Source organism: Rhipicephalus sanguineus, chromosome 1 (genome assembly GCF_013339695.2).
Source record: "Rhipicephalus sanguineus isolate Rsan-2018 chromosome 1, BIME_Rsan_1.4, whole genome shotgun sequence".
NCBI classification, from domain to species: Eukaryota; Metazoa; Arthropoda; class Arachnida; order Ixodida; family Ixodidae; genus Rhipicephalus; species Rhipicephalus sanguineus.
In genome coordinates, this window is record NC_051176.1 from 167,344,888 (window position 1) to 167,369,793 (window position 24,906).

The window sequence follows — 24,906 nt, forward strand, 5'->3', positions numbered from 1 at the left end:
TGGTTTCACTCCGCGCGCATGAAGCAGTCATGATGAAGTGCAGCTTTTGCGATTTTTTTAATGCCGACAACTGTGTCGTCACTACTGAGGAGATGTCAGATAGGCACTGGTGGAGAACTTGTTTGCGGACGGTGACGATGGATCTTCAGAGGTCGACTCGTCATCGTCGTCACGCACTTTACCTTCTTGTGGAGCACCGTGGGTTCAAGAGACCGTGGCCTCAAATTTGGCTCTGGCAGCACACCATCGCATTGCGAGCCAATCTCGGAGGCCACGCTAGACGATGACGGAGCAGCGTTGTACTGATGTCCTATGAACGTCAGTATTGCCATCCCCTCAACAAGCAATAGAGCAAAATACACAGTTTTTGCCGCTAAATAAATGTTTTGGTGAGCTCTGCCTTCAATTCCCTTTGCGTTTAATTTGTGCATTTATTTCCGAATTTTCGTGCTGAACTGGAACTGGATATAACAAAAACCCGTTTTATAACGAATTTTTCGGAACTTGTCAATTTCATTATATCCAGGTTTAACTGTATACTGAACCTTGCTCGATTCATATTGTGCGTGAGATGTCACAAAACATAAAATACTAAGGAAACCATGAATGAATGAAGTTATCATATTCACATCGTCATATCACTTCCAATTGAAACAAAGCTTTTCTTTGGTTTGCGTTGTCCAATGGGCTTCCATACAGCTTTTATCTAACTGGGTGGAAAGCAGCAGTGGCATATAGTATTCAGTGTCATACTGCTGTGGGCGAGTTATGATGGCAGAGTGCAGCAGCGGCATGGGCGTAAAAGCTTTATTAAATTGACTACCGCAGTTTGTTGAGCCTGCATTTCTTTCAACCTTTAGTGTGTTGTATGGGGAGTAAGGAGAACTTCATAATGCAGACTGAACTGTAAACGTGGTCGCAGGCTCTTGAGTTCAACAAATAGATTTTCGTTTTAACTTCATTGAAATTGGTGTTCTCAACATTTTTTTTCCTGTCTCTTTGTGTAAAGAAGATTCCATAGGTGTCCACACTCTGCATAAAAAGTTGAATTTAAAGGCAACAAAGCAAATTGCAGATTTACTAACTTTGCTACGGAGACGTTTACCAGTACTCTGTTTCAATAGAGTATAGCATCCATCTTTTTAGATTACTATTCCTTTATATTCAATTATTCATTATACCTGTGTTTTGTATGTGTTTCAATTGTAGTACCGTAGAGAAACTAGCCACATTTGTGACAAACCGCTGGTGTTACATGGTCCTACATAACAAAAAGTTATTAATAATTCCCTGCATCCCACTACAGAAACAAAGAAGTCGTTTCTCACTGCCCTGTATAAGCACAAGAGCAGAAAAAATTTTACACACGAACAACAAAGTCAAAGCAGCAGACAAAGCTGTAAGTGCACAGATAGCTTGCCTACACAAGTACAAACTGGAGTTACTGCCCACCTTTGTTGCAAGTGTCCACAGATGACAATCTCATTTGGAGGTTCCGACTCGCCCATGGTGCAGACGCTACAGACAAGTCATTGTCTTGAACCAGTCAGACTCGTCAGAAGATGGGTTAACAGCACATGTGGCGCCAGGATCTATGAAAACAAGGACCACCTTCGAAAATCAACAAAGACATCAGGAACTTTTGACCGGGTATACAAAAGTCCTAAAAGGAAATACAGTATTTGCAAAGAAATGCCTCAGAACACATGACAGAATATTGGTGCATTAGAAAAAAAAAAAAAAAGACATCATTGGACTTACCTGAACGTTGATTGTAGCACTTCCATTGACAATCTTTTCTGGGGGGCCACTATGAAAGACATTGCCATTGAGACGCACCTTGGCCAAAGTACCATGCTCACCAGAGCTTCCAAGAGCATGACCAGACAACTGCGTATCAAAATATTTGTCATACATTGAAGTCTTTTTTTGAATGCAGAAAACTAACACTTAATATGCTTTTTTAATAAAAACATGCATGTTTCTTGTGAAATATTCCACATAAATCATGGTTATTATGTATAAGAAGATGACTAGCCAGAAGCAACCTATTACGAAATCAGCCCTAACATGGTCGCCAGTCAGGTAGTCTTGCCTGACTGGTGGCTATGTTACCTAAAATAACAGTACGAAATAATCACAGTAACTGTAATGGCTTATGACAACCATGCGGAAACCGTAAAAATCACATATCTTTAAATATGTTAAGAAAGGGAAAATAGACAACCACCCGTTTGTAGCACGAAGCCACAAGGAAATCCATACGGATTTCTCAGAAATAAAGCCTCTTAGTTGCCGAAAAAATTCGTCCTGGTCCGGGGATCGAACCCGGGACCAACGCCTATCCGGGGCGGTCGCTCTACCAATTGAGCTAACCAGGAAGCTAGCAATTGGCAGCGCGAGGGCGAATTCATCGACAACTCGAAGCAACTGGACACATATTGCAAATCAGTTCTGCGGAAACCCGCAAGGTGGCGGAAGGGTTAAGAAAGGGAAAATAGACAACCACCCGTTTGTAGCACGAAGCCACAAGGAAATCCATACGGATTCTCAGAATAAAGCCTCTATAATATGTAAACCTTAAAACAAGGTAATTGGGTGTGGCTCCATATTTAGGATTGCAAAGAAGGTACTCTGCAAGTTAGCTGTCCCTGCTTTTCCAGGGATCAAAATCAGATAATGCAGGGTAAGTTGCATTACATTTTTGGCTATGGCATCTTCATGCAGTTCACATTCTTTTCTGGGTACAGAAATATTAACTACATCCCACTAATAGTCATATATATGGACATATAAAAATATAAGCTATGTACTTATGAGGATTCCAACAATCACGATATACAATGGTTCCAGTGCCGAGTGCTTCAACAGTACAAATTCAAGACATGGTGACAGCAGTACCAACAATCAGGGCTGGAAGCGGGCTTCAGTCTTTTGAAGCCGCTCAGGAAGCAAAAACAGTGCTGTTTTGGAACAGCTTTGGAGCGGTAAAAGGGGTGTTTTGGAGCAGCTTTAGAGGACCAAAAGGCATGTTTTGGAGCAAATTTCTGGGGGTCAAACGTCATTATTAATTGAAATATTTTATTCCTGGGAAACACAACAAAATCCAGTGGTTTTACTAAACATTTAACACTGATGAACAGAGCAGACTTACCACAAATTATTATATATCTGCGTGTGTTCCCATCATTAAAATATCACAGCTGACCAGGGAATAACTCAGAGAAAACAGAGATAAGCAATGCTTTGGATAGCTACACAAGACCAGACCTTAGAAGAATTAAAAGTGTTCATGTTAATAAAACACCACAACTGACATGAACTGAAGACTAGAAATGGTCTAATAAAACTTACCTTCATTCTAACCCAATGAGACTATAAATAATTAATAAATTAAAAAGCATTGCTCACGTCATTAAAGTGCGAAAGCCGACATGAAAACCAAAAGAAAAATAGAAATAGGCAATGCACTGCATAGCTAAACCTGACTACACCTCAGAGAATTTTCTTTCAATGCTCACATTGACAAAACACAACTGCTGACATGCAACAAATGACAAGACGAGAGAACTGAAATGTTCACTTTTATTGCAATAGCAATTATATGGACATTTCCGGCGGGTTTTTGCCGTCGCCGTCATGTTCCGTATAAAGTCCGAATTGATGACATCGTCCCACACATCATGTTTTACGAGCGAGGTAAAGCACGCAAATCACTGGGGACGAACGCAGCCGAAGCAGAGATGAAATGATCCGGCCAACTCCGTGACACAAAGGGTGCATGCGATAAGATCTCCCCATGTGCAATGCCTGCAGTCGATGGCTCAAGCAGAGAGGAAATGCCCGGCCGTCTTTCGTCGGGGAGGTGGGGGTTGCGTCGCTTGAGCAGCAAATGTGGACTTTGACCATAAGAGCGGTGGTCACTCGCGTGGCGCGTTATCTTGGCAGACATCAATGCAAACGGCCCGTTTACTTCGCGTTGAGATGACAGACAACACGAAAACCACTTCGCTCCCTGAAGCTGCCGTATTCCCTTACACCAGCGTTTTGTAGAGTTACACGAGGTCGGGTCCAAAGAGTTAGCTGCTAGCCCGTCGTATAACATTACAATTTGTTGCTATCGCATTCATTGCTTCGCCCTTGTGGCAAAACTGTGATTGCTTCGCGCCGTCACCAACATCACAGAGATCGTGTCAGGTGATAATGATGACAGGAGCTCGCTTGGGCACGCCACGTCGCGGATGACAGCGGCACATGAAGGCGCCAAGGACCGCTAGGGGCAGTTTCGGTGCAATAATGAGTTTTGGAGCAGGATGGCGCAGCAGAAGCGGATTGGTGCAACGAGGCGCCATTTGCGCAGCACTTCCACCCTTAACCCTTTGAGGGTCGAATTTTTTCGCGAAATCCAGTCCAAAAATGTGTAATTTTTTTATTGCTGAAATAAATTCTTCAGATGATTCTATTTAAGAAAAAGATAGTCTAAAGCTTTTTTCGTGACCGTAAAGTGACAAAAAAATCATTTTTGTTGCTACATACACATGGTTTATTCGTAGTAAAATCAAGCAAAATCTTAAAAAAAAAAAAGAACCTTAACTGTTTTTTATAAATAAAATTATGCATTGTATTAAACATAGCTCGCAGACACAAAAATAAGCTCACCAGGGTACTTTTCAGGTTAAAAATGTTCGTGTTGTAACACTAAAACTAGAGCTGTGTGAATAGCAAAATTTTGGGTGCGAAGCGAATTCGAATAATAAAGACTGAGTGCGAATCGAATCGAATAATTTCGAATAATTTTCGAAACATTTCTCAAACATTTTTCGAATAATTCGAAGTGAAATTACAGAAAAGGTTTCAGAGAATCCCTAAGTATGTTCTTGTGAGATCGCAACATGAAAGTGTTCCTTTTCGCTAGGTTGATGAAGTGCTGGTGGGGTCATATTTCATAGTTGTCTTCTTATCAAGAGTGAGGCAATGTAGAGGCCGAATTGTATTTATGTACATGATTTGGTGCAACCAAAGTGTCGCCGACAACACTTTACACGTGATAGGCAGAGATGCCATTTCCTCAGCCTCTCCTTCTCTTTGAACTGCTGTGGAAGGCCAACTGATGTGGCGGACAAGGGTGTGCTCCCTTCAAGTCCGGAGTTCCAAATCTGCCTCGTAGACGTCGATATATAAGAACATCTGAAATTTTGGATGCTAAAAAGCTTTGGCATCCGATTTTTTGGACTTCCTGCCCAAATTTTAGGTCCAAAACAGCATTAATTGAGCCCCCAACTCTGAAACATCTTTCATCTCCATATTGGAACCAGCGTTTTCTTGAGTTGATACATTTGCGACCGTAGCGGAGCTTGAAAGGCAGCTTTGCCGCAATACGGGGGTGTGATGAGGTGAAGCAGACTGGAAATCTAGGGACCACTTCCAAACGGACGTTGACTGTCTTTTGGCTAAGTTTGACCGTCACGGACCTTGAAAGGCAGCTTTGCCGCAATACGAGAGTGTGATGAGGTGAAGCATATTGTAAATCTGAAGGGGTCACTTTCAACCGGACGTTGACTGCATTGGTCTTGGGAAGTTCGATAGCTCGAATAGTAAAATTTCAGTGTGAATCAAATCGAATAGCAAACACTATTAGAAAAATATTCGAAATTTCGAATATTCGCACACCTCTACTAAAATCTTTTCAGCGTGTTCTAGTCTTTGAAGCATGGCTCGCCGCGCATGCTTTTCAGATGTCGCTCCTTGATCGTCATCGGAGTCTGAACTCGTCAAAAAATCCTGGTCTAACAAACTGAAATCCAATGAATCAGATTCTGATTCGGCACTTGGGGAATAGTCCGCATTGGAAGAATCGCTGCTCGACTCACCAGCAGCAGAGCAATCGGCGCGCGCTTCCATAGCGTAAGCGAACTGCGTCAGTGAGCGCACGGAGGAAAACTCTATGGTTGTGCACCCGTCCGGAAAGCAAAACGAGTGAAAAGGCTACAGTAATCCTTCGTCTTATCGCCAACAAGACGTTAGTTTTTCCGAGACCACAAAACAGGAAACGCAATCACGGCGGCGTCGTTTGTGCAATTTAGCGCCGCACCGAAACAGATGTAATCGCGCCCCCGGGGAGCAATAAACGAGAGAGTAACAAGCGGTCACCCTTTGAGAGATTAGAAACCAAACAGCCATCAGCTTCGCGGGTGCAAGAAGCGACAACTAAAGTCCCTAGATTTTTCCCAGGGAAAAATCTAGGGACCGCGCGCGCGCATTCTGACGCGCAATGAAAGCCGCCGCGCCTCTTTGGAAAGGAAAAAAAAGGAAGACGGAGAGACATCGGCGCATTAAAAAAATTCCATGTATTCCCAGATAGTGGCAGCACATTTCAAGCAACAGAAATGATCGAAGAAGGCACGCGTTTGAATTCAACCGCGCAGCGGGTGCGCTCGGTTGCGCAAGCGATAGCCGGCGCGCGGCACGCCGTTTTGCGAAGCATAAAAGAAAGCAACAACGGAGACACATCGGCGCATGAAAAAAATTCCACGTATTCCCGAAGCGTGGCTGCACATGCAAAGCTAGAGAAATGATCGAAAAAGGCGCGCACTTTAAACTAGCTGCATCGCGAATGCGCTCGGATGGGCAAGCGATAGCTGGCGCGCCGTTTTGGGAAGCAAAAAAAAAAATAAAATACAACGGAGAGACATTGGCGCATGAAAAAAATTCCACGTATTGCCGAAGTGTGGCAGCACAGGCCAAGCAAAAGAAATGACCGAAAAGAGCGTGCGTTTTAAAAATAAACGCTATGCCGTGCATGCACGACGAAAACCGTTTGGTACCAGGAAGCTTCTGCCGTACATGTACGGCGAAAACCCCTCTAGGGGTTAAAATACAAACAGATCTCAAAGAGCTCGAATGTGTCTGCTTTACCTGAATCAAGTAATTAAACAGCATAAATCTTAATGAATTGTCCTTTGACCACAAACCAATAATTATTCTGTGCCAACTGCTTTTATAATCCATCCTTGCCCCCACACATTAGCTAGTAACAATGGATGCCACCTCTTAAGAGTCTTGCATGGGGGGGGGGGGGGGGGGGGGGGGGTAGTCCAACGAACCCCATTGCAAGCCTCTAAAGCCCAGCTAACCCTTTCAACCCCGAATATATTTAGTTTGTTGCGTACATGTCCATTACATGTACATAAGTATGTAGATACAAACACACACACAAATGTACATGCCACTTCCTGAAATAAAATCCTGGCTATGCCCCTGGAATTGCCATATAGCAAAACTGAACAAATGGGTTTGTCTAAAACGTGCAATTACACTTGCCAACAACATTTCTTAGCAATGAGGCGAAGGCTACAGAGCCAAATTGTGCTAATGAATGCAGTCCCACAATTGCACTCGTGTTTTCTACTTAAAAAATAACATTACTTGATGTTCTACAGGAAGCTACTTAAGAGGGGACACTGGTCTTAGAAATGAAAGATTGTGGAAAAGTAAGTTTGTTTAATGGTGTTTTTGTAACACACAGGCATTGCCACAAGTACTGACCAGGTTTCTGACACCTTGGTTTAATATTTCAGCCATGATAGTAATTTATACCACAAAGACACGCTATATTCTGACTGAAAAAAAAAGCACCAAATATAGGCTCTTTCATTCCATCCTACTGCTGAATGCTGCAGCAGTAAGCATGCAGGTTATATCCCTGGTGGCTACTGACCATCTAACAAAATATTTTAGTACAGCTCAGACCACTTATAACTAGGGGTGTGCGAATATTCGAAAGTTCCGAATATTCGTCGAATATTACATTCGAAATATTCGTATTCGATTCGAAAATCGTGTATTTGAAAAGTTTCAAATATTCTATAACTCCGAATATTCGAAAAATTCGAATATGCGATTCGATTATCATGCATAAAATAACTCGTCTTCCACATTTCTGCTGCGTTCGTATCGCTAAAAACGTTGCCGAGAGGAGCGATAAACATCGTAAGTACACTGAGGCACGATATCTGCCTGCGACGAGCGCCCCAATACGTATGATTTATTGCTGGTGCATCTCCGACGTGCAGCGCTGTTGGCGATCATGTAACCGTACATTTTCAATATTATGCGGCCGTAACATGCCGCACTACCACTCGTTCACTATGCGGGACCACTTCTGAAGAAAGACAGTGACCCATGTGACTGGGTGGCGGACTGTAGGCACCTTCAGATACCCCAATCTGGCAAAGCTTTGCCCCATGTACCTCCCTATACCAGCCACTTCTGTTTCAAGCGAACGTGCCTTTTCAGTGGCAGGGGGGGGGGGGTGTTGTCTCTGTTACAAGGGAGCGCCTGCTGCCTGATCATGTGGAGCAACTCATATTTCTTCATGATAACATGTAATCATTACTTTCATTGTGCCGTGATATTTGCTTGTGTTGTGATGTGCATTGTACTAGCCTGGACATTGTGTTCTGGAGATAGCAGTGTATGTTGTGTTGCCAGTCAGGCTGTTAATGTTTTTTTTCGAATAGCTACATGTTAAATAAAATATCGTTACTGTGGAGGCATTTTTCCTTTGATATTCGATATTCGATTCGATATTCGAAGGTGGATATTCGTATTCGATTCGTATTCGAAAATTTTGATATTCGCACACCCCTACTTATAACGCTTACAGTGCAGTACCGGCTATAATGCGGTTTTTCCTGACTCCCGTTTGCTCTCCCATAGAACTCCATGTATACGCATACCGCTTATTGTGCAGACCCCCGAGATGAAAGACCGGTTATAATGCGGCTGCCGGAACATTCTCAGAGATGCGAGGGTGCGAGCGTGCTTCTCAGCGGAGATGCGCCGGCGGGGGAGAGAGCGACGACGGCATTACAAAGGAGGAGGGGACGCGGAACGAACGAACAAGGAGCGGGGGGAGAAAAAAAAAGGGGATGGCTGTGGGGGACAGCAGCCCGGCGCAGGTGCGTGGTGTGAGGAGGGGGAGCGGTTGCGCGGCCGACGAAGCCTTTGCCCCCTTCGGCCGCTTGAGATGCGCGCTTCGTCGTTGCTTCGTCGTAGAGCGCAGATATCGCGCGTGCAACCTCGATTCCCCTGCAAGTAACTATGCTTTGAGACGCGATTGAGCTTTCGCCTTTGCCACCAACAGGCGGACTTACAAGCTTGAAAGACTTTTTCAGGATAGCTGCCGCGGCTGTTCTCCCGATCGCGAACCGAAACTTCGTTTCGCGCGTGATGCCCTCGGTTTAGCTCGCGAGTGCGATCTCTTCTACTCCCGATCTCCGTGTTGCCTAGGGCAAGCTTCTCGCGGTGGCATGCCAAGTTGCAACGCGCACGCTAGGCCTAACGAGCGCTAGCTGCCATGTCGGCGGCCGCGGACTACAGAAGTTGCGGTTTGGTGCCGAGTCAATGAAACATTTTGCAATTGTTGCATTTAGAAGGGGTGACTTACATCTTTTACGAAAACGCGGGCGTGCGTGTGAAACACTCGAGTGGTGGTTTGTGGTCGCCACCGTTTTCGACATCGCGGACGCGCAAGGTGTTACCGCGGCGACTTCTAGTGACGGCGCATTTTTTCCGCGTTCGTTATGTCGGCACCGCAGGTCCGCGGACGCTAACAGTTCAACATTTTCAAATGTAAGCAGATGCAAACTTACGCCCCAGTCGCATGCCGCGATAGTCGGAATCGCGCGCCTGCCAGTTGGTCATGTTTTGTACACGTGCAGCCTTTCAAAAATGTTGTTTTGGTTATAGTGCGGTACCGCTTATAGTGCGGATATTCGCGACTCCGGTGACTTACGTTATAAGCGGTCTATGCTGTATCTGCTGTTACATGAATTTCAAAATTAGCTTTATTTGTTTTCAAAACTGACCATGACTGCACTGCTTCATTAAATTCAGTAAAGGAGGCCTTAATGAAGTTCATAAAACACACTCCCCCCTTAAAAGAGGACGCAGCACACGCCAGTGAGATATTTATATTTGTTTCACTTTATGCATAGTCATTTCACGTTTTTGCAAATGTGAGAATGTCGCACATTTGAGGCATGTGTACCTGAAAGGCTAAATGATGTCTGCATATCCAGGTGAGCCTCCATCACATTCTGGCTCCTCTCTCTACTCAGCTCAAAAACTTGTGACGAACGCCACTCACAAATGGCTGTCCGAGTCGACAAAGCAAATGGTATGCAATGCCTATGTCACGGACGTAATAATAATAATAATAATAATAATAATAATAATAATAATGTAATTATTGGGGTTTAACGTTCCAAAACCACAATATGATTATGAGAGATGCCGTAGCAGAGGGCTCCGGAAATTTCGACCACCTGGGGTTTTTTAACGTGCACCTAAATCTAAGTAAGTACACAGGCCTCAAGCATTTTTGCCTCCATCGAAAATGCCGCGACCACGGCCGGAATGCCCATGTTACGAAAACATCCCTTTCCACAGAAGTACGAAATGTGCAGAAGCTCCACCCCTTTAGCTTTCCCTCCATTGCCAAGAAAAGTTGTCCATGAGTATAGGGCTTACAATGCAAGAATTTTCCTTCCCTGTCACAAATTCAAGTCCCAATAAATTCAAAATGCGCCTATACCATAATAGACACAATGCTAGAATTGTGATTAGTACGGAGTATGTGCAGTGCAATGAAACAAAGACAAGAGAAGACACACAAACGACAGACAGGCGCTGTTCTTTTTTTATTTTTCCCCCTTTGGTGAGACAGGAAAGAGCCCAATGTGAAATTTGTTCTAGAAGGATCCGTTTATGGGCGAGTTGGTACATGTCTTGATATATACGGAGTATGTGTAGCGCAATGAAAGGAAGACAAGAGAAGACAAACGGTATGACTCCTACCACCACACCGCTGCTTTTACATAACTGAAGCATGTTCATGATGAATGCACATGGGAGAGATGTTTACATGTACAATTGCAATTCAACAAATCCATTTTAGATGGGAAGCAGCTTTTGCTCGGGGCTGTGTCCGTCCTTCCCTCACGTGTCCGCTCCCCACTGCGCATGCGCCAACTCTCCTCTCCCGTTTCTCTCTCTCCGCCACAGCTGTGCGCTCGTAGATAATGTGGCGCTCACTCGCTCGCGTTGCACTCTCCTTCGCAACGGCACTATGGAGGCTCGCGAAGCTGGACGTTAACGGCAACGCCGGCAAGCGAATCTCAAAGCTGCGACGCAACGCGAAGCTGAAGCCCAGGGGGGGGAGGTAACATAAGTGGTACACAAGATATACACAACTCCACACACAAATGAAACATACAAATCGAACAACAATGGAAACACAAGTGAACACCTAGCGCTGCTTCGCATCCCCACATGGTTCCCTTTAGTGGGAGATGGTGTAATTTTTTTTTTGCAAACACCACCTTACCTTTACAACACAAGCAAAATCGTAATTTCTCACCTCATGATTTCTGTGACGATGCTTTACGTCCCTCTGCACCTTGAAGAAATTAAACCATACACTGCTATTAGCAACTGCTACCTTTCTAAGTAAGCATGATGGAGGTATAATTACTGTGAAGCAGGTAAAAAAATAAAAGGAATTGTGCTTGTGGAAAATGCTAACAAGCTTGTTTATGACAACCAATGTTTAATACTACTTCAAGTTAATATAGGTACCCATGCAGGCTTGCCAGTATGAACAAAATTAGAACTTTAAAATAGACACTTTATGCAATTTCTTAACGTTATACAAAGCAGTATGTTCATCTAATTAAAATAAGTTCATTGAAAAAGCAAGTCCATCTACTTGAAAAATTTTAGTCCACACACAAAAACCATTGCTTATATTTATTTTCATTAGCTTCTACTTAGTTCATTATTTTCTTGCCCTTGACACCCCTGTACGTCGCCAGTCCAGCCCTCTGGTCAAAAAGTCTGGAGGCCCCTGCTTCATGCCCCACACTAAAGACTCGCCTTGGCCCAACCGTTATAGTTCCTTGCTAGGATTAAGGGTTGGGCAAGTTGGTTTATTGTGCAAATAAGGGAAAACGGCGCTGAATTTTGGACGAACACAAAGGAAGACAGACGACGACAGGCGCTGTCGTCATGTCTTCCTTTGTGTTCGTCCAAAATTGAGCACTGTTTTCCCTTCTTACAGTTCCACAAATACACACGTTACACAAGGCCGTATAGCAAAAGGATGGAGTGCCTGCATTAGTAGTGAAGCTTGCCTTCCAGCAGCCCAGCAAAGAAATCTTTTAATTTATCCTATCCCACTTAATAATTAGGTAAAAAAAAATGTGATGAAAACTCACTAGACAGCACCCAACAATTTCTAGTGCATGACAAAAATTTGCAATGGGTCCTTGCAAGAGGCCCTAAACTTAAAAATGCTAACGAAATACTAAAGAAACCAAAAACTGTTTTACCTTGACATTACAGTGAATAGCTTTTGAAATTATGCTTTTCACATGTCTAATAGCAGAAATATCACAAGCTTCATATGCCAGCTTACAAAGTGAGAACAGGGTGAAATTTACATAAACGCTGTTGCGCAGTCACATCTATAAAAACAGAATCTGCATTCACTCCATGTACCTGTTCATCCATGTCATGGCTGTTATGCCGTTTATCTTTTCCCACCTACAAAAAGCAAGAAGGCCTTATTAGACAAGCATGCAACACTTTCTTGAATAAACAATGTGGTCATACTACAAAGGGGTATTGCAGTGAATTTCAGTTTCAGATTAGCCTTGTAGTCAAGTCATACAGTTGAAAATTATGTCAGGGTCCCATACGAGCTTATACTGCCTACAGTCCGTTAAAGTTTCAGTGGCCTAGCTTACTTAGAGGCGGCATGTACTAACAAACATTTTTCGCCTAGTGGGAACAGCCTCTTTCAAGTAAGTGCAGCAATTATGCAAACAGGTAAAATATCACCCTCTGCTGGTCTGGTGACACAGAATATCCACCAAACACTATAAGGACAACGCAAACAAGAAGCACCATGTGTCCAACGATACGAGAAACAGCGCGACACACGGGACAGTGAAAGAGGCGGACCAGCGCTTGGTCCGTCTCTTTCACTGTCCCGTGTGTCGCGCTGTTTCTCGTATCGTTGAACATGTACCAACCGGCCCAAATACGCACCTTATTACCATGTGTCCAGTATCTCTACTACATCTCAATCAGCCCAACAAAGCCATCAAAAAGCAGAAAAGACAACCCGTTGCCAAACAGCTCACAGCTGCCCAGGCTGGTGCAGCATGCCTCCATTGTCAGAAATAAATTCAGTGATCCGACGTTGTCACACTCACTACTGCCACTGGTAGTAACCAATATTCACGCACTGCCACCTTTATGATTGCAACATGCACACTCCTGCATGCTCATTGAAATGTCTTCGCCGTATGACCACGAAATAAACTACAGCGGACTCTTTCTAGAAGGAACCCGAAGGCACCAAGGAAGTGTTTTCTTTACCAGGAGTTCCATTTACTGAGAGACAAAGCTGAAGGATAAGGTGGCAACTACTTTGTTGCATATAAGAAATAACTTGAAGAGCATAAAGACCTTGCAAAGCAGAAACAGACTTAACAAATAAAAAAGTTAGCCACTGACTAATGTATCACTGACAGCAACTGACTAGCACTTCATCTAACTGCAATTCTCACTACGAGCTCTCCTCAGCCAAATCACCAAGCACTGTTGAATACAGTGAAACCTCGGTGACACGATCACAGCTCACGAATTTCGGGGTGATACGAATTTTTCGTTGGTCCTGGCCAAGGCCCATTGGCCTGCAATGTAATGGAGTACGGTTGTTTCGAACCGATTTTCACACAGCGACGTTTGATACGAACGTAAGCTACCGCCCAGGTACGAAGAGGTGCTGTCCGTGCTGTCGCGGAAGACGCGCCAAGCACGTGCGAGCGCGGGAATGCAAACGTGGGCATGCGCGCCGCGGCGCCAAATCGTCAGAATCATGGTGTAAGAAAAACATTTTTCTTAGTCAGAATAAACCTTCAGGTACGGGTCACGGCCTCCGAGATTGTGTGCGCGAATCTTTGAGGCTCTTATGTGCCTCCGTGTGCCTTCGCGTTGAGATTACAGAGGACATTAGCGCCATGCTTTTCTTTTACTAATGCCTCGACGTGGGCTGCGGTCGTTGTACTGTGTTTACACGTAACTGCCTCGTGCATCAGACATCCTATGAAAGGTGGACGAGGACCGAAAGAAGGCGAGAACCGTCTTGGCGAAGGAGTCAGGCCTCACAACATCAACATGCACGACTTGTGCGGGCACGGCCGCAAATTTCCCCAAAAAACGTCCCCAACACCTCCGCGATAACGAAATCATAACACAGGACCGTGGTTCTGTAAATTGTGGCCTCGATCCATTGCGTCAAAGCACTTCTGTCGTTACTTTCGCTGCAGTACTGCGGTGTTATGCAAAAAAGTATACTAAAATTTGGAAGGGGCTACTGCTTTTGCGGGTCACAACGCACCTGGTTCATTAATTAAATACGCACGTACGGACCGTATATTTACGAGTGCTAGTATGATTGCCGACGTCTAAAAACTTGACTGACAATCATTCAGGGTTCTTCCTGATGTTGCTGCGGCCCTGAAATACAATAAATGAAAATGTACGCCAGCTTTCTTTTGTCGCATGCTAATTTTCCATGCTTTCTGATGATACGAATTTCGGATGATACGAATATTTTTGGTGGTCCCGCGAGATTTGTATCACCGAGGTTTCACTGTATTCTTTTGGTTCATCAGCCACAAATTCAATCTCTATGGACCCTGTCAACACTTTCGTGACCGCGCCTATTCCCATCGATAGTATGTTATCGATGACTTCAAGATCAAGTTCTGGCACTCTCTGAGTGGTTCTGGACAGCTAACGCAATACAAAGCATAAAATAACATGTTTTTTATCACTTTTGTTTGCGAGTTTGTTTTTCCACCGCGGGGAGATTTTTAAAGCTCGTTCGCAGTCGGGTAGGTGAGCGCTTGTTGTTTCGGACTTCGCGTCGACGCCGCTCGCGGGTGCTCCACAGAAACGGCGAATTTCGACGGATTCCGATTAATATGAGCGGTAATCTCTGGATGATGGTAGCACCACAGACACAGAAGATGACTTCGATTCGCCAGGCTTCAGTACGGACGGCGAAAGTGCGTCAAACCTCCCCGGAACATCAGCAGCTATCCGCCGTAAGTTTCGTCTTCTCGGGTCGTTTTATCGCTGCCGCGCGTCGATGTAAACGTATCCGGTGTGTTCTAAAAAATAACAGCTATTATCTGCAAGGTGTTAACTTCGTTCGGACGGGAGCATTTGGCGCCGGCTGCAGAAAGAGCGCAGTTCTCTTCGCGAAGACGGCGTGGAGCACACTTTGACCCAACGCTCCGGTGTGCTGCGCGGCGGTGTCTTCGTGTTGTTTTTTACCGCAGAAGTCGTCAGAGAGATATGCAACCACACAGATAAGTATGCGTGGATGCATACTTTCGAAAAGCCCGCATACAGTGAGAGGGACGGATCTATGGAGGGAGGTTACTGAAGAGAAGATGAGCAAGTTCGTTTCACTCCATGTGTACATGGTAATCGTTGAAGTCTAGTGCTTGCATTGGTGTTGGTGTCGACGACACATATTTCCAGGCCTTCGTCCACCGTCAGTGATGCCACGGAAAAGGTTCAAGGCTTTTTGAGTGTCTCTGATCTGAAGAAGACGACCGTCGCATCCCACGAGAATCTTCACCCCGTGTCTTCTCTATTGCAACACATGAACGATTTTTCTACGCTATCTTTTAACCCCATCGGAACCTTTCAGTGGATGAGAAAATGGTGAAATGTGAAGGTCGGTATGGTATTCGGCAGTATATGAGCAAGAAAGAGGTCGAATGAGGGTACAATTATGGATTTTTGCAGATTTGGAACAAACTACACTGTTCATTTCAACAAATACACAGGAAAATTGAAAAATACCAGAACTGCAAACTATGCTAGGAAAGTTGAACAGACAGACAGACAGACAATGAACTTTATTTGATCCTGAGGAGCTTTCGCGGGAACCCCTATCGGGGACCCGCGGAAGCCACTGGCCGCGTCCAAGTCGGGGCTGGGACACCGTGATGTTCCGCCCTTTCTTGGGCCCTCTGGATTGCCTGGATTTGTGCCTGGAGCGATGGGCTCCGAAGTGCCTCTTCCCAGTCGGCTTCGCTGGATAGAGGGCCGTTAGGTAATGCGGGGCATCGCCAAAGCATGTGCGCTAAGGAACAATAACTGTCATTACAGTCCGGACAGCTTGAGTCAACGTCTGTGGAGATACGACTGAGAAAGCCGCGCGAGGGGAACGAGCCCGTCTGGAGCATTCTAAGTGTAATTGACTGAGACCTATCTAATTTCGGGTGAGGAAGAGGATAGGCCCTTCTACTAAGCCGATAGTGAGAGGTGACTTCATGAAACGTAAGAAGCGGATCGTTATGCTGGATTTCATCCTGACCCCATAAAGCATCCATGCCGCCGCGGCGCGTTAGATCTCGCGCACGGTCATGGGCAAGCTCGTTGAGGTTTGGTACGTGCTGATGAACGTCCGCACCCATATGGGCGGGAAACCAAGAGATGAAGTGAGTGCCAGGGTCTGTTCTTTTTTCTAGAATGGAGGCAGCCTCTCGCGCTAGGTTACCCGATTCAAAAGCTTTGATGGCCGCTCGTGAGTCTGTGAACACGTTGGTGCGCGAGCGGTCGGTCATGGCCAGGGCTATGGCGACCTGTTCTGCAACTGCGCTCGTAGCTAACTTGACCGAGGCTGAGGAGCGTAATTCCCCGTTGCTGTCAATGACTGCCAGCGCGAATGTGCTAGACTTGCCGTACTGAGCCGCATCGACAAAGACAGTCGATTCTCGATTCTCGGCGGCGTTCTGTAATATCGCCCGTGCTCGGGCTTTTCGCCTCCCTACATTGTATTGCGGGTGCATATTCCGAGGGAACGGGCTGACCACAAAGGTTTCCCGGACCTCCCTGGATAAGGTGATTCCCGTTCAGCAAGCATTCTGGGAGCCATGCCAGCCTCGTCTAGGATGCGTTTCCCTGCCCTAGTTGACGACAGCCTGACCACCTGGGCGGTGACCTGCGCTTCGATCACTTCATCAATGTCGTTGTGCATGCCGAGTTGTCTTTTGTCAGAGCATGTGGTTACTGGTAACCCCAGTACCTTTTTGATGCTCTTACGGATGAGAGTGTTTAGCTTATTTTTTTCCGTTCTAGTCCAGTTAAGGGCCGATGCTACATAATTAATGTGGCTCATTAGGAAGGCATGATGGATCCGAAGTAGGTTGGCTTCACCTAGTCCCTTTCTGCGTCCTGATACTCTAGCAACAAGTCTCAGCATGCTTTCGGTTTTGGCCGTGATGTGCGTGAGGGTTTTGGCGTTACATCCTCTCGCGTCAATCAGTAGTCCTAGGATTCTAATTGAATCTACTCGTGGAATGCGCTGTCCATTTCTTGCAAAAAGGGCGATGGGAATTTGATCCAGGTGTGGAAGTCTCCTAACGCCTTGCCTGGCCGGCCTGTACAGTAACAGTCTGATTTCTTTGGAGAGAGTTGGAGGCCTGTGCCTTCTAGGTAGGACTCCGTTTCGTCTAGGGCTGATTGCAGCGCGTTTTCTACTTCTGCGAGTGATCCTTCCGGGCACCAGATCGTGATATCGTCCGCGTAAAGCGAGTGGCCTATATTGGGCAGGGATCTGAGCCTCTCCGATAAGCCCTGCATGACTATATTGAATACAAGGGGGAGATGACCGCGCCTAGAAATAAAATTTTTTTTCCCGAAACATGCGCAGCCAGCCTTTGTTTCACCGCGTCGAGAACCTGCATCGCGCGGTGGCATGGTGGGCACTAGTGCCTATATTCTTGTATTTATGTAAATAATCTGTGCACTTACAGAGCTTATACATATTTCCACTATTATTCTACGAGGGCTTTGCGTTCAAAATGTATATTTCGATCTTTTTAAATGTTGAACCATTGCAGAGTAGCATTGATGTTTTTATGAATCCTTCTTTCTGATGCATTTTTCTTTGTTTGATAATTTTTTTATTAAATTCGAAATAAATTCGTTGTTTGTAATTAATACTGTTGGAAAGACCCATTCTTCCTCTATCATTTGATACCCTACACGTTAGCATCAATTATATTATGTGGCAGGAAAAAAAATATTTCCTGGACTAGCCAAAAACAACCGATTTTTCCGTGGTCACGAAAGTGTTAAGGGTGCTTCTGGGGTGCCAAACTTCGTAGCAAACGATCTATTTGTGATGCCACCACCAGGGGTGAGACGGCTGAAATCGATTTGGGAGCAGTTTTGGGAGCAGCAAAATTTCAATTTAGGAGCAGGAGAACCTTGTTTGGGAGCAGTTAGTGGCATTTATTATGTCGTTTTTGGAGCTTGAATAAAACAAATTTGTAGCAACTTGGAGGAAGAAACGCACATTTTAATCGGCTTAGAATACACATAACGTTCAAAGAGCCTTTGGAGAAAGCTTTTTTTTAAACATATTATTGCCAGGTATGAACTACACTACCTTTTTACAAACTACGCAATTTATATAAACCAGGTAACAACATATGAAATAGAAGAAAAAAGTTTTTTAACTAGGTTCACTTTACATTTGAAAATAAAAAAGAATAAACACCACATTTTTCAAATAATAAAAAAATCTGATTGCACAGAATTGTAGTCACATAGCAGTAGGTCTTTGAACGGTCAATGAACGATTCTTACTAGCACGCGATTGTGGCGACGCCTTCACGTGTAACATCAGGAAAGAACAAAAGCGGTTATGGCGGCCACCGATGAACGCCATGGGGGGGGGGGGGGGGGGGGGTTCACATATATTTACCAACCACTCAGAGGCGATTACCACAGCACTATGGAAGCCTCCATTACAAAGGCGCGTTAGAAGGACACGCTTGGGCGAGGGTTAACATGTCTGCGAACGGATCCCCTGGCGCTGCTTCTAAAGTTAGTACGTTTTCCCACGCTTGAAAACTGATGCAGGCTTGAAAATTCTTGCTTGCGGGGCCGTTCGGCGCCATTTTTGCAATTTTTATGCTTTCGGAGCAGCTTGGCGCAGGACAACGGAATCGTATCAAAAAATGCGCAATATGCCGCAGCTGTCTCACCCCTGCACACTGTTGAATTCATGTGCAACTTCCAGCTTTGTCTCAGTATGGAGTATATTATGTGGGTGTTTCAGTGTGGCTGTTGGAAAAGCTTGGGAGCTCACGACCAGAGACGGCAGAGCAACCCAAAACACGACTTCAGTAGAAACAATGAAGGATCAACCATGACCAATGAAAGAAACGTTAAGAACCACCGCGTACCGCATATCTTGATCATACAACAATGCGGTGAAATGCCTTCCTTTTTGTTTCGTTTCTGGTGATTCTCACTGTTTCATTATCTGAAGTCAACAAAAATGGTCGTTCCATTTAAGTATATTTTTTTAGCATTGCATGAATACAAAACTAATCGCAGATGACGTGGCACTTGTGCATGTGCCTTCTTTGTCCGCATTTTTTTTCGGGCAGTTTTCGTCATAATGGATTACCAACTTGCCCAGTGCCTCAGTTCTTATAATCGTACATGTGGTTGGTTTTCTGTTTAAAGGGACACTGAGAGAAAAACGATTTTCATATATTAGTAAATCACTCTTTCACAATACCAAAAAAAAGCAGGCTTGCTGCGAGAAGACGCTTGTAAGCTATAACACACGCAAAAAGAAAAGGCAGGTGGCGATGCTACCATGAAGTCCTGCATAAGTCGACGTGACATCGTAGATTTTGATGGCATCTACGATGGCCCCACGTAGTTACAATGCGTGCAAAATAAGTGCTTATCTTCTTGAAGAAGCCAGAGGCATAATATAGCAAGTTTAGGAAATTTTGTTGAGGCCAATGTGACAAAAATATGATAAAAAACTACTTGAAATCGTGACGGTCAACATCGGAGATTTCGGGAGGAAATTAAAAGTGAAATTTGACGTCTATTTTCTCATCTATTAATAAACCGATGGTTGTGAAGTTAACAGTAGAGTTGCCAGAGTACACTTTAACAGCCTAAACTAACTTATTGTTTAACTTTAGTGCCCTTTAAGCAGCAGCTCTGTATATCAAGATTCAACATTACTCGGCAAATGTGTTCCTTAGATTACGATCCAAATATCGCAGCAAGTCCGTAAAAGCACCGGAAACCTTGATAAACCCTCTTCTATCGCCATGTTAAAGGAATAGTCAATAAAATGCACAGAAGTCAAACGCTGGCAACTCCAGGGGTACTGGCACAAAATGCATGGAGCCACTTGTCAGTAATACATCTGTGGTTAATTGATAACGTTGTAGCTTTGTAAACCACACTCCTATCTAATGCAAGATTGTTTCAATCTATTTTTTATAGAAGGTATACTAACGCATGCTTATGTTTGTGAGGATTTAAAAAACAGCTTTATCATGTAGCAAGTTCGTCAGCATTATCATAAACTCAGCCTTGGTTGCATTCAGTAAAGCCTCCTCTCGTGTCTAATCGTCATACAAAGCACATCAACTCAGCATCAAAAACATGATGTCATGAGAAGGACTCACGAGGCATGCCTTAGTGGGGGACTCCATGGTAAGTTCAACCACCTGGGGTCCTTTATTAATGTGCACTTAAATATAAGCACATGGGAGTTCTCTGCATTTTGCCCCCATTGAAAGTTGGCCGCCGTGGCCGGGAATCGAACCCGTACTCTCAACAGTTCTGGCTGCATGCCACTGGCTTAAAGCGCCAGTGGTATTCCAAGTGGTGTAACGAGGAAATATTGTTTCAAGGAAGGGGGACACTCTTGAATGTGGATCGGGTGCTATGCAGGCGGGTGTGCCGCATGTGTTCTATGGTAGTGTGCCAGAAATTTCGGCAGGAGAATGTGCCAGTGAGTCACACACTAGCTTATACTGCAGCACCCACGTTGTTCCATTCCTTCCCGCAAAGAGGGGCCTGGTTAAAAAAAGTGCAGTCCAATGTCAGCGAAGCTGACCGCACGTGATCATTTTGGGCAGGTGTTTTGAAGTGATGAAAAAGTGGTCATAATTAATGTGCTAGCATTATTTAAGCATTATGTTAGAGAACTTATGATCAATTTCAGGATATCAGACACAGATACTCATTAAAGCATAAAACGTAAATAAAATTGGCTGTCATGCGTTCTTTTGAGACTGTATGCAGAAACTCCCGATTGGGAAATTGTTTTATACTGCAAAACCCCATCAATATGCACCTGTATTAAAAAGCACAAGCGATTAAGACATAGTTGCGGTGAATCTCCGACCAAGACACCATTGAGTATGGCATTTAGTGTATACCGTGATCACTTTTCGTCAGTTAACTGCGCCCTCGACTCGCAGTGCTGTCAATGCCACAATACACCACAAAATATCTGCCAGTTTTTCGGCAAGTGACGACTGGTTGGCATATCTTCAGACTTCAGTGTGAGTGTGGCAATAAGGCCCGTATTCTGAAAGCTCCTTACCTCAGACCATTCCTTACTTACGTGAGGAGCCTCATGCCTCCTTATCTTAAGGAGCTCCTTGAGGGAGCCAGCGTATTCTAAAAGCTTCCTTCAACCTTCTTTCCTAAGGGGCGCCTCAGTAAGGTAAGGCGCCTGTTTCACAGTCTGGGATCGAGAGTACGTGTGAAATACGGACTCTAAACGCCCGTTTTCAAGCTAAGAATAAGGAATATTTGTTAGGCAGCTGGAGTGGAGGAGGCACCCCCCTCAGCCTGAAGCCGTGTGCCGCCATCTTGCCATAGGCAGAAAGTGCGCCTTCCGCAAACGCATGCTGCAGCGGGCCGCATAGATGTTCTAGCTGTTCTCTGGCGTGGTGGCGTCCGGACGTGTGGATACAGTGTGTGTTGCGTACGGCTGTACAAATCGAGCGAAAAAGGTACTCTGGGATGAAGTTTCAGTTGTAAGCAAAGCATTTCGAGCTCGATGAAAATTCTCTATATGCCGGAAATATGCTGACAGCCCGCAATCTGTCTCTAATTTCACATCTGACGGTCATTCTTTTTTCCTAACCGGTTTCGTAAGGACTCAAATGTTCGAAGCACGTCGGGGCAGGCTGTTTGACGGGAAGTCTGGAAGCCAAAAGACGGCGATCGCATATGTTACAGGGCACTTTTCGCCAAATTTGTTTCGACCGGACTAGGCTGCGACCTGGGAGTTCTTCGACTAGCTGTGCTTGACGCATTTGTAAAACACTTGCAAAACCCAGTCATACACATTCTTGTGCTTGTTGATACCACTGGTGCGGAGCGCGAATAGGAAAATAACGCACCACTTGCTATTCATTGAAATTATATAATAGGCGAGGATTTCGTTATCGGTTGCCCTGTTCGTGCTATAAAAGGGTTAGCTCGCCAACTACAAGGTTAAGTAACGTCATTTGGGCAATACAAGGACCTGTTTTTTCTACATTCGTGCATTTTTTTCGTTATATTTGTATTTGCTTTATGCAGTTGCAGCGACGAGTTAAACCAGCAGGTCTGAACTGTGCAGTGCTCTTTCCAGCTGCAAATAAAGCGACCTAATTCCAATCGCCCCAGGGGTACTCGGCCGTTAGATGCGTTCAAATTGAAAAAAAAAATTGAAGATGTGACAGTTGCATCACCTATATGGCAGCATTACGAAGAAATGCTTCTTTTCTAAGAAGAGATTAACACCGCTCGAGATGAAAATCTGCAGCAGAAAAATTGCCCACTAACCCAAAAGAGCGAGGCTTGATCCTCAAGCGATGATAAAGGAGATCAAGGATCAAAAGCTCATGTCTGAGTAGGGCAGGGCGATGTTCACTGCAGCCTTCCCCCATACATACAGCAACCCCTAGGGCACGAAAAGGCCAGGAAAGGGACGTATTCCATCCGAGCTGCGGGCGTTTGCGTTAACGCTGCACTTCTATTCTCCATCAGCTTACGAGTATGTACGCGCGGAAGTTTAATCGCGCATTGTCAGCAGAGCGCTCTATACGAGAACGGTGTATAGAATTCCATCAAAGGAAATGCTGGCTCACAGATGAGTCACTGTCTCGAAAAGCTAGCCCAATGCCGCACAAAAACTCTACTGTACTTTGATTGTTGATGACAAATGAGAAAACACGTTGAGATTGTGGGCGACTAAACGGTTAGATATGCGGACTTTGGGACTGGAATACATGATGACAGACTATGCTCGTTGGCTTAAACTTATGACTTATGCCACTTGGGCGTTTTTAATTGATTCATTGACAGGGTAAGAGAGAGCGGCCGAGCCTACGAAATAGTATCGAAAAAGCTGTATCTTTTGAAATAGTGTCGACTGCAAGCTGAATGCCCTTGAAGCACGTCCATGCAAAGCCAAAACTATTCTTTCTGGAGATTTTGAGCTTGTCTGGAGCAAAGTGATGGCTTTCAAGCCTTGACGAATATATATCCTTCTCGATGAGCATATCGAGTCTGGTGCTTTGTACCCACATTTATATTCCACTCAAAGAAAGTGGCCGAACTCCATATATGCATAAGACTCTGTCACATGACGACGAAATAAACAGGAAATGAATGCCGAGAAGTGAGGTCTGCTCTTACGAGGATAATTATTTAAAAAAAAAAAAAGTGATACAGGCCCTTCGGTGTGCATGCTTGCAAGCAAAACGCCAAAAGAAACAGAATAAAACTGACCGCATTCTTATCTGCGATTTCACTTTTTATTCTTGACAACTTCTCCCTTAATGTTCGCCATTATAACCATTAAAAACCACGGCGGAAAGACGCGGTCAGCGCGGCGGGCGCGCTTTGGGCTTCCGTTCTTGCCTATGGCAAGGATGGCCACCGCGCGCGCGGCGCGGCTTCACTGCGGCCTATTGGTAAGTATAGGCGGCCTCCACTCCAGCAAGCTTTATTTAAACCTCCTTGGGCATAACGATGAATAATAACGTGTAGACTGCTTTTGTGGGAAATACTGACTAAACGTCCATTGTCAAGCAAGACATTAAGGAACATTTCTTGGCATAATGATGAATGTGTACACTGCTTTTTCGCGATATGGGTGCACAGCCTCTTCCATTTACTTAACTTTCGCCTGTGCAGAAAACAAAACAGGATGGCTCGAGCAACCTTGGAGCTCATTGCGTTCCTAGATGCATTTCAACGGCCCTGTTATGTGGGAGCGCGAATAAAGATGTTTTTAAAGAATTGAAGAGTGGGGTGAAATTGATTTTCATAACCGAGCAGAGTTAAGTTTGTGAAATCTCCTCACTTTGGTGCAAATTGACTCGAATGTACTTATGTTCAAGTAAATTATTATGTTACATTCGAAACAAGGGCGCGTCTATCGGGTCGTGCATCGCGCCTTCGTGGTTTGACCTGCTTTTTTTTTTTTTTTTTTTGCTAACCGAGAAAATCTTACAGCAGCGGTTCCAGGAACCCAATCCTGATAGTATTCAGATATATGTGCACCATTTCCTTAGTAGTCTAAACAGTGTGGTGCCTCGGAGGTTGAATTCTGAGTTTTCACAAATGGTCGGAATATTTGAAGAATACGCCCGTCGTCATAACACGTGGTATTCCCTTTAGGATTCTGTCGGGTTCCTTGACCTTAAGCTCGATTTCACCCGTGATCATGTTTGCGGGACATATAAGCTAGGCTCGTAAAGGCTCAACTCACACAGTAAGCTTGTCAAGAGGTTATTGTTCGGGCTTGCTTCTACAACGCATAAATAGTCATGCTGCCACAGAGTAGGCGCCAGCTTTCAGGCACAGGTCACTCGCCTGTATCACTACGGATTACTAGTCTCAGTGGCTGAGATAATTCGCAGAAAAGGCAAGGAGGGTTTTCTGGGCATACATTGTAGTGCATGCGGCTGCACCTGT

General features: G+C 44.8%; 1 protein-coding gene across 3 annotated transcripts in view; it reads right to left on the reverse strand.

The window, feature by feature from the left end:
- The window catches only part of LOC119401833 (PHD finger protein 1), a 129,950-nt gene that overhangs the window by 82,548 nt on the left and 22,496 nt on the right, over positions 1 to 24,906 (reverse strand). For all 3 annotated transcript variants that reach the window (XM_049417601.1, XM_049417604.1, XM_049417599.1), the window contains exons 2-3: positions 12,562 to 12,606; positions 11,423 to 11,461 (exon numbers count right to left, since the gene is read on the reverse strand). In XM_049417601.1, the coding sequence (XP_049273558.1) occupies positions 11,423 to 11,427 (5 nt within the window). In that variant the 5' untranslated portion in view covers positions 11,428 to 11,461; positions 12,562 to 12,606. The remainder of the gene's footprint in view (positions 1 to 11,422; positions 11,462 to 12,561; positions 12,607 to 24,906) is intronic.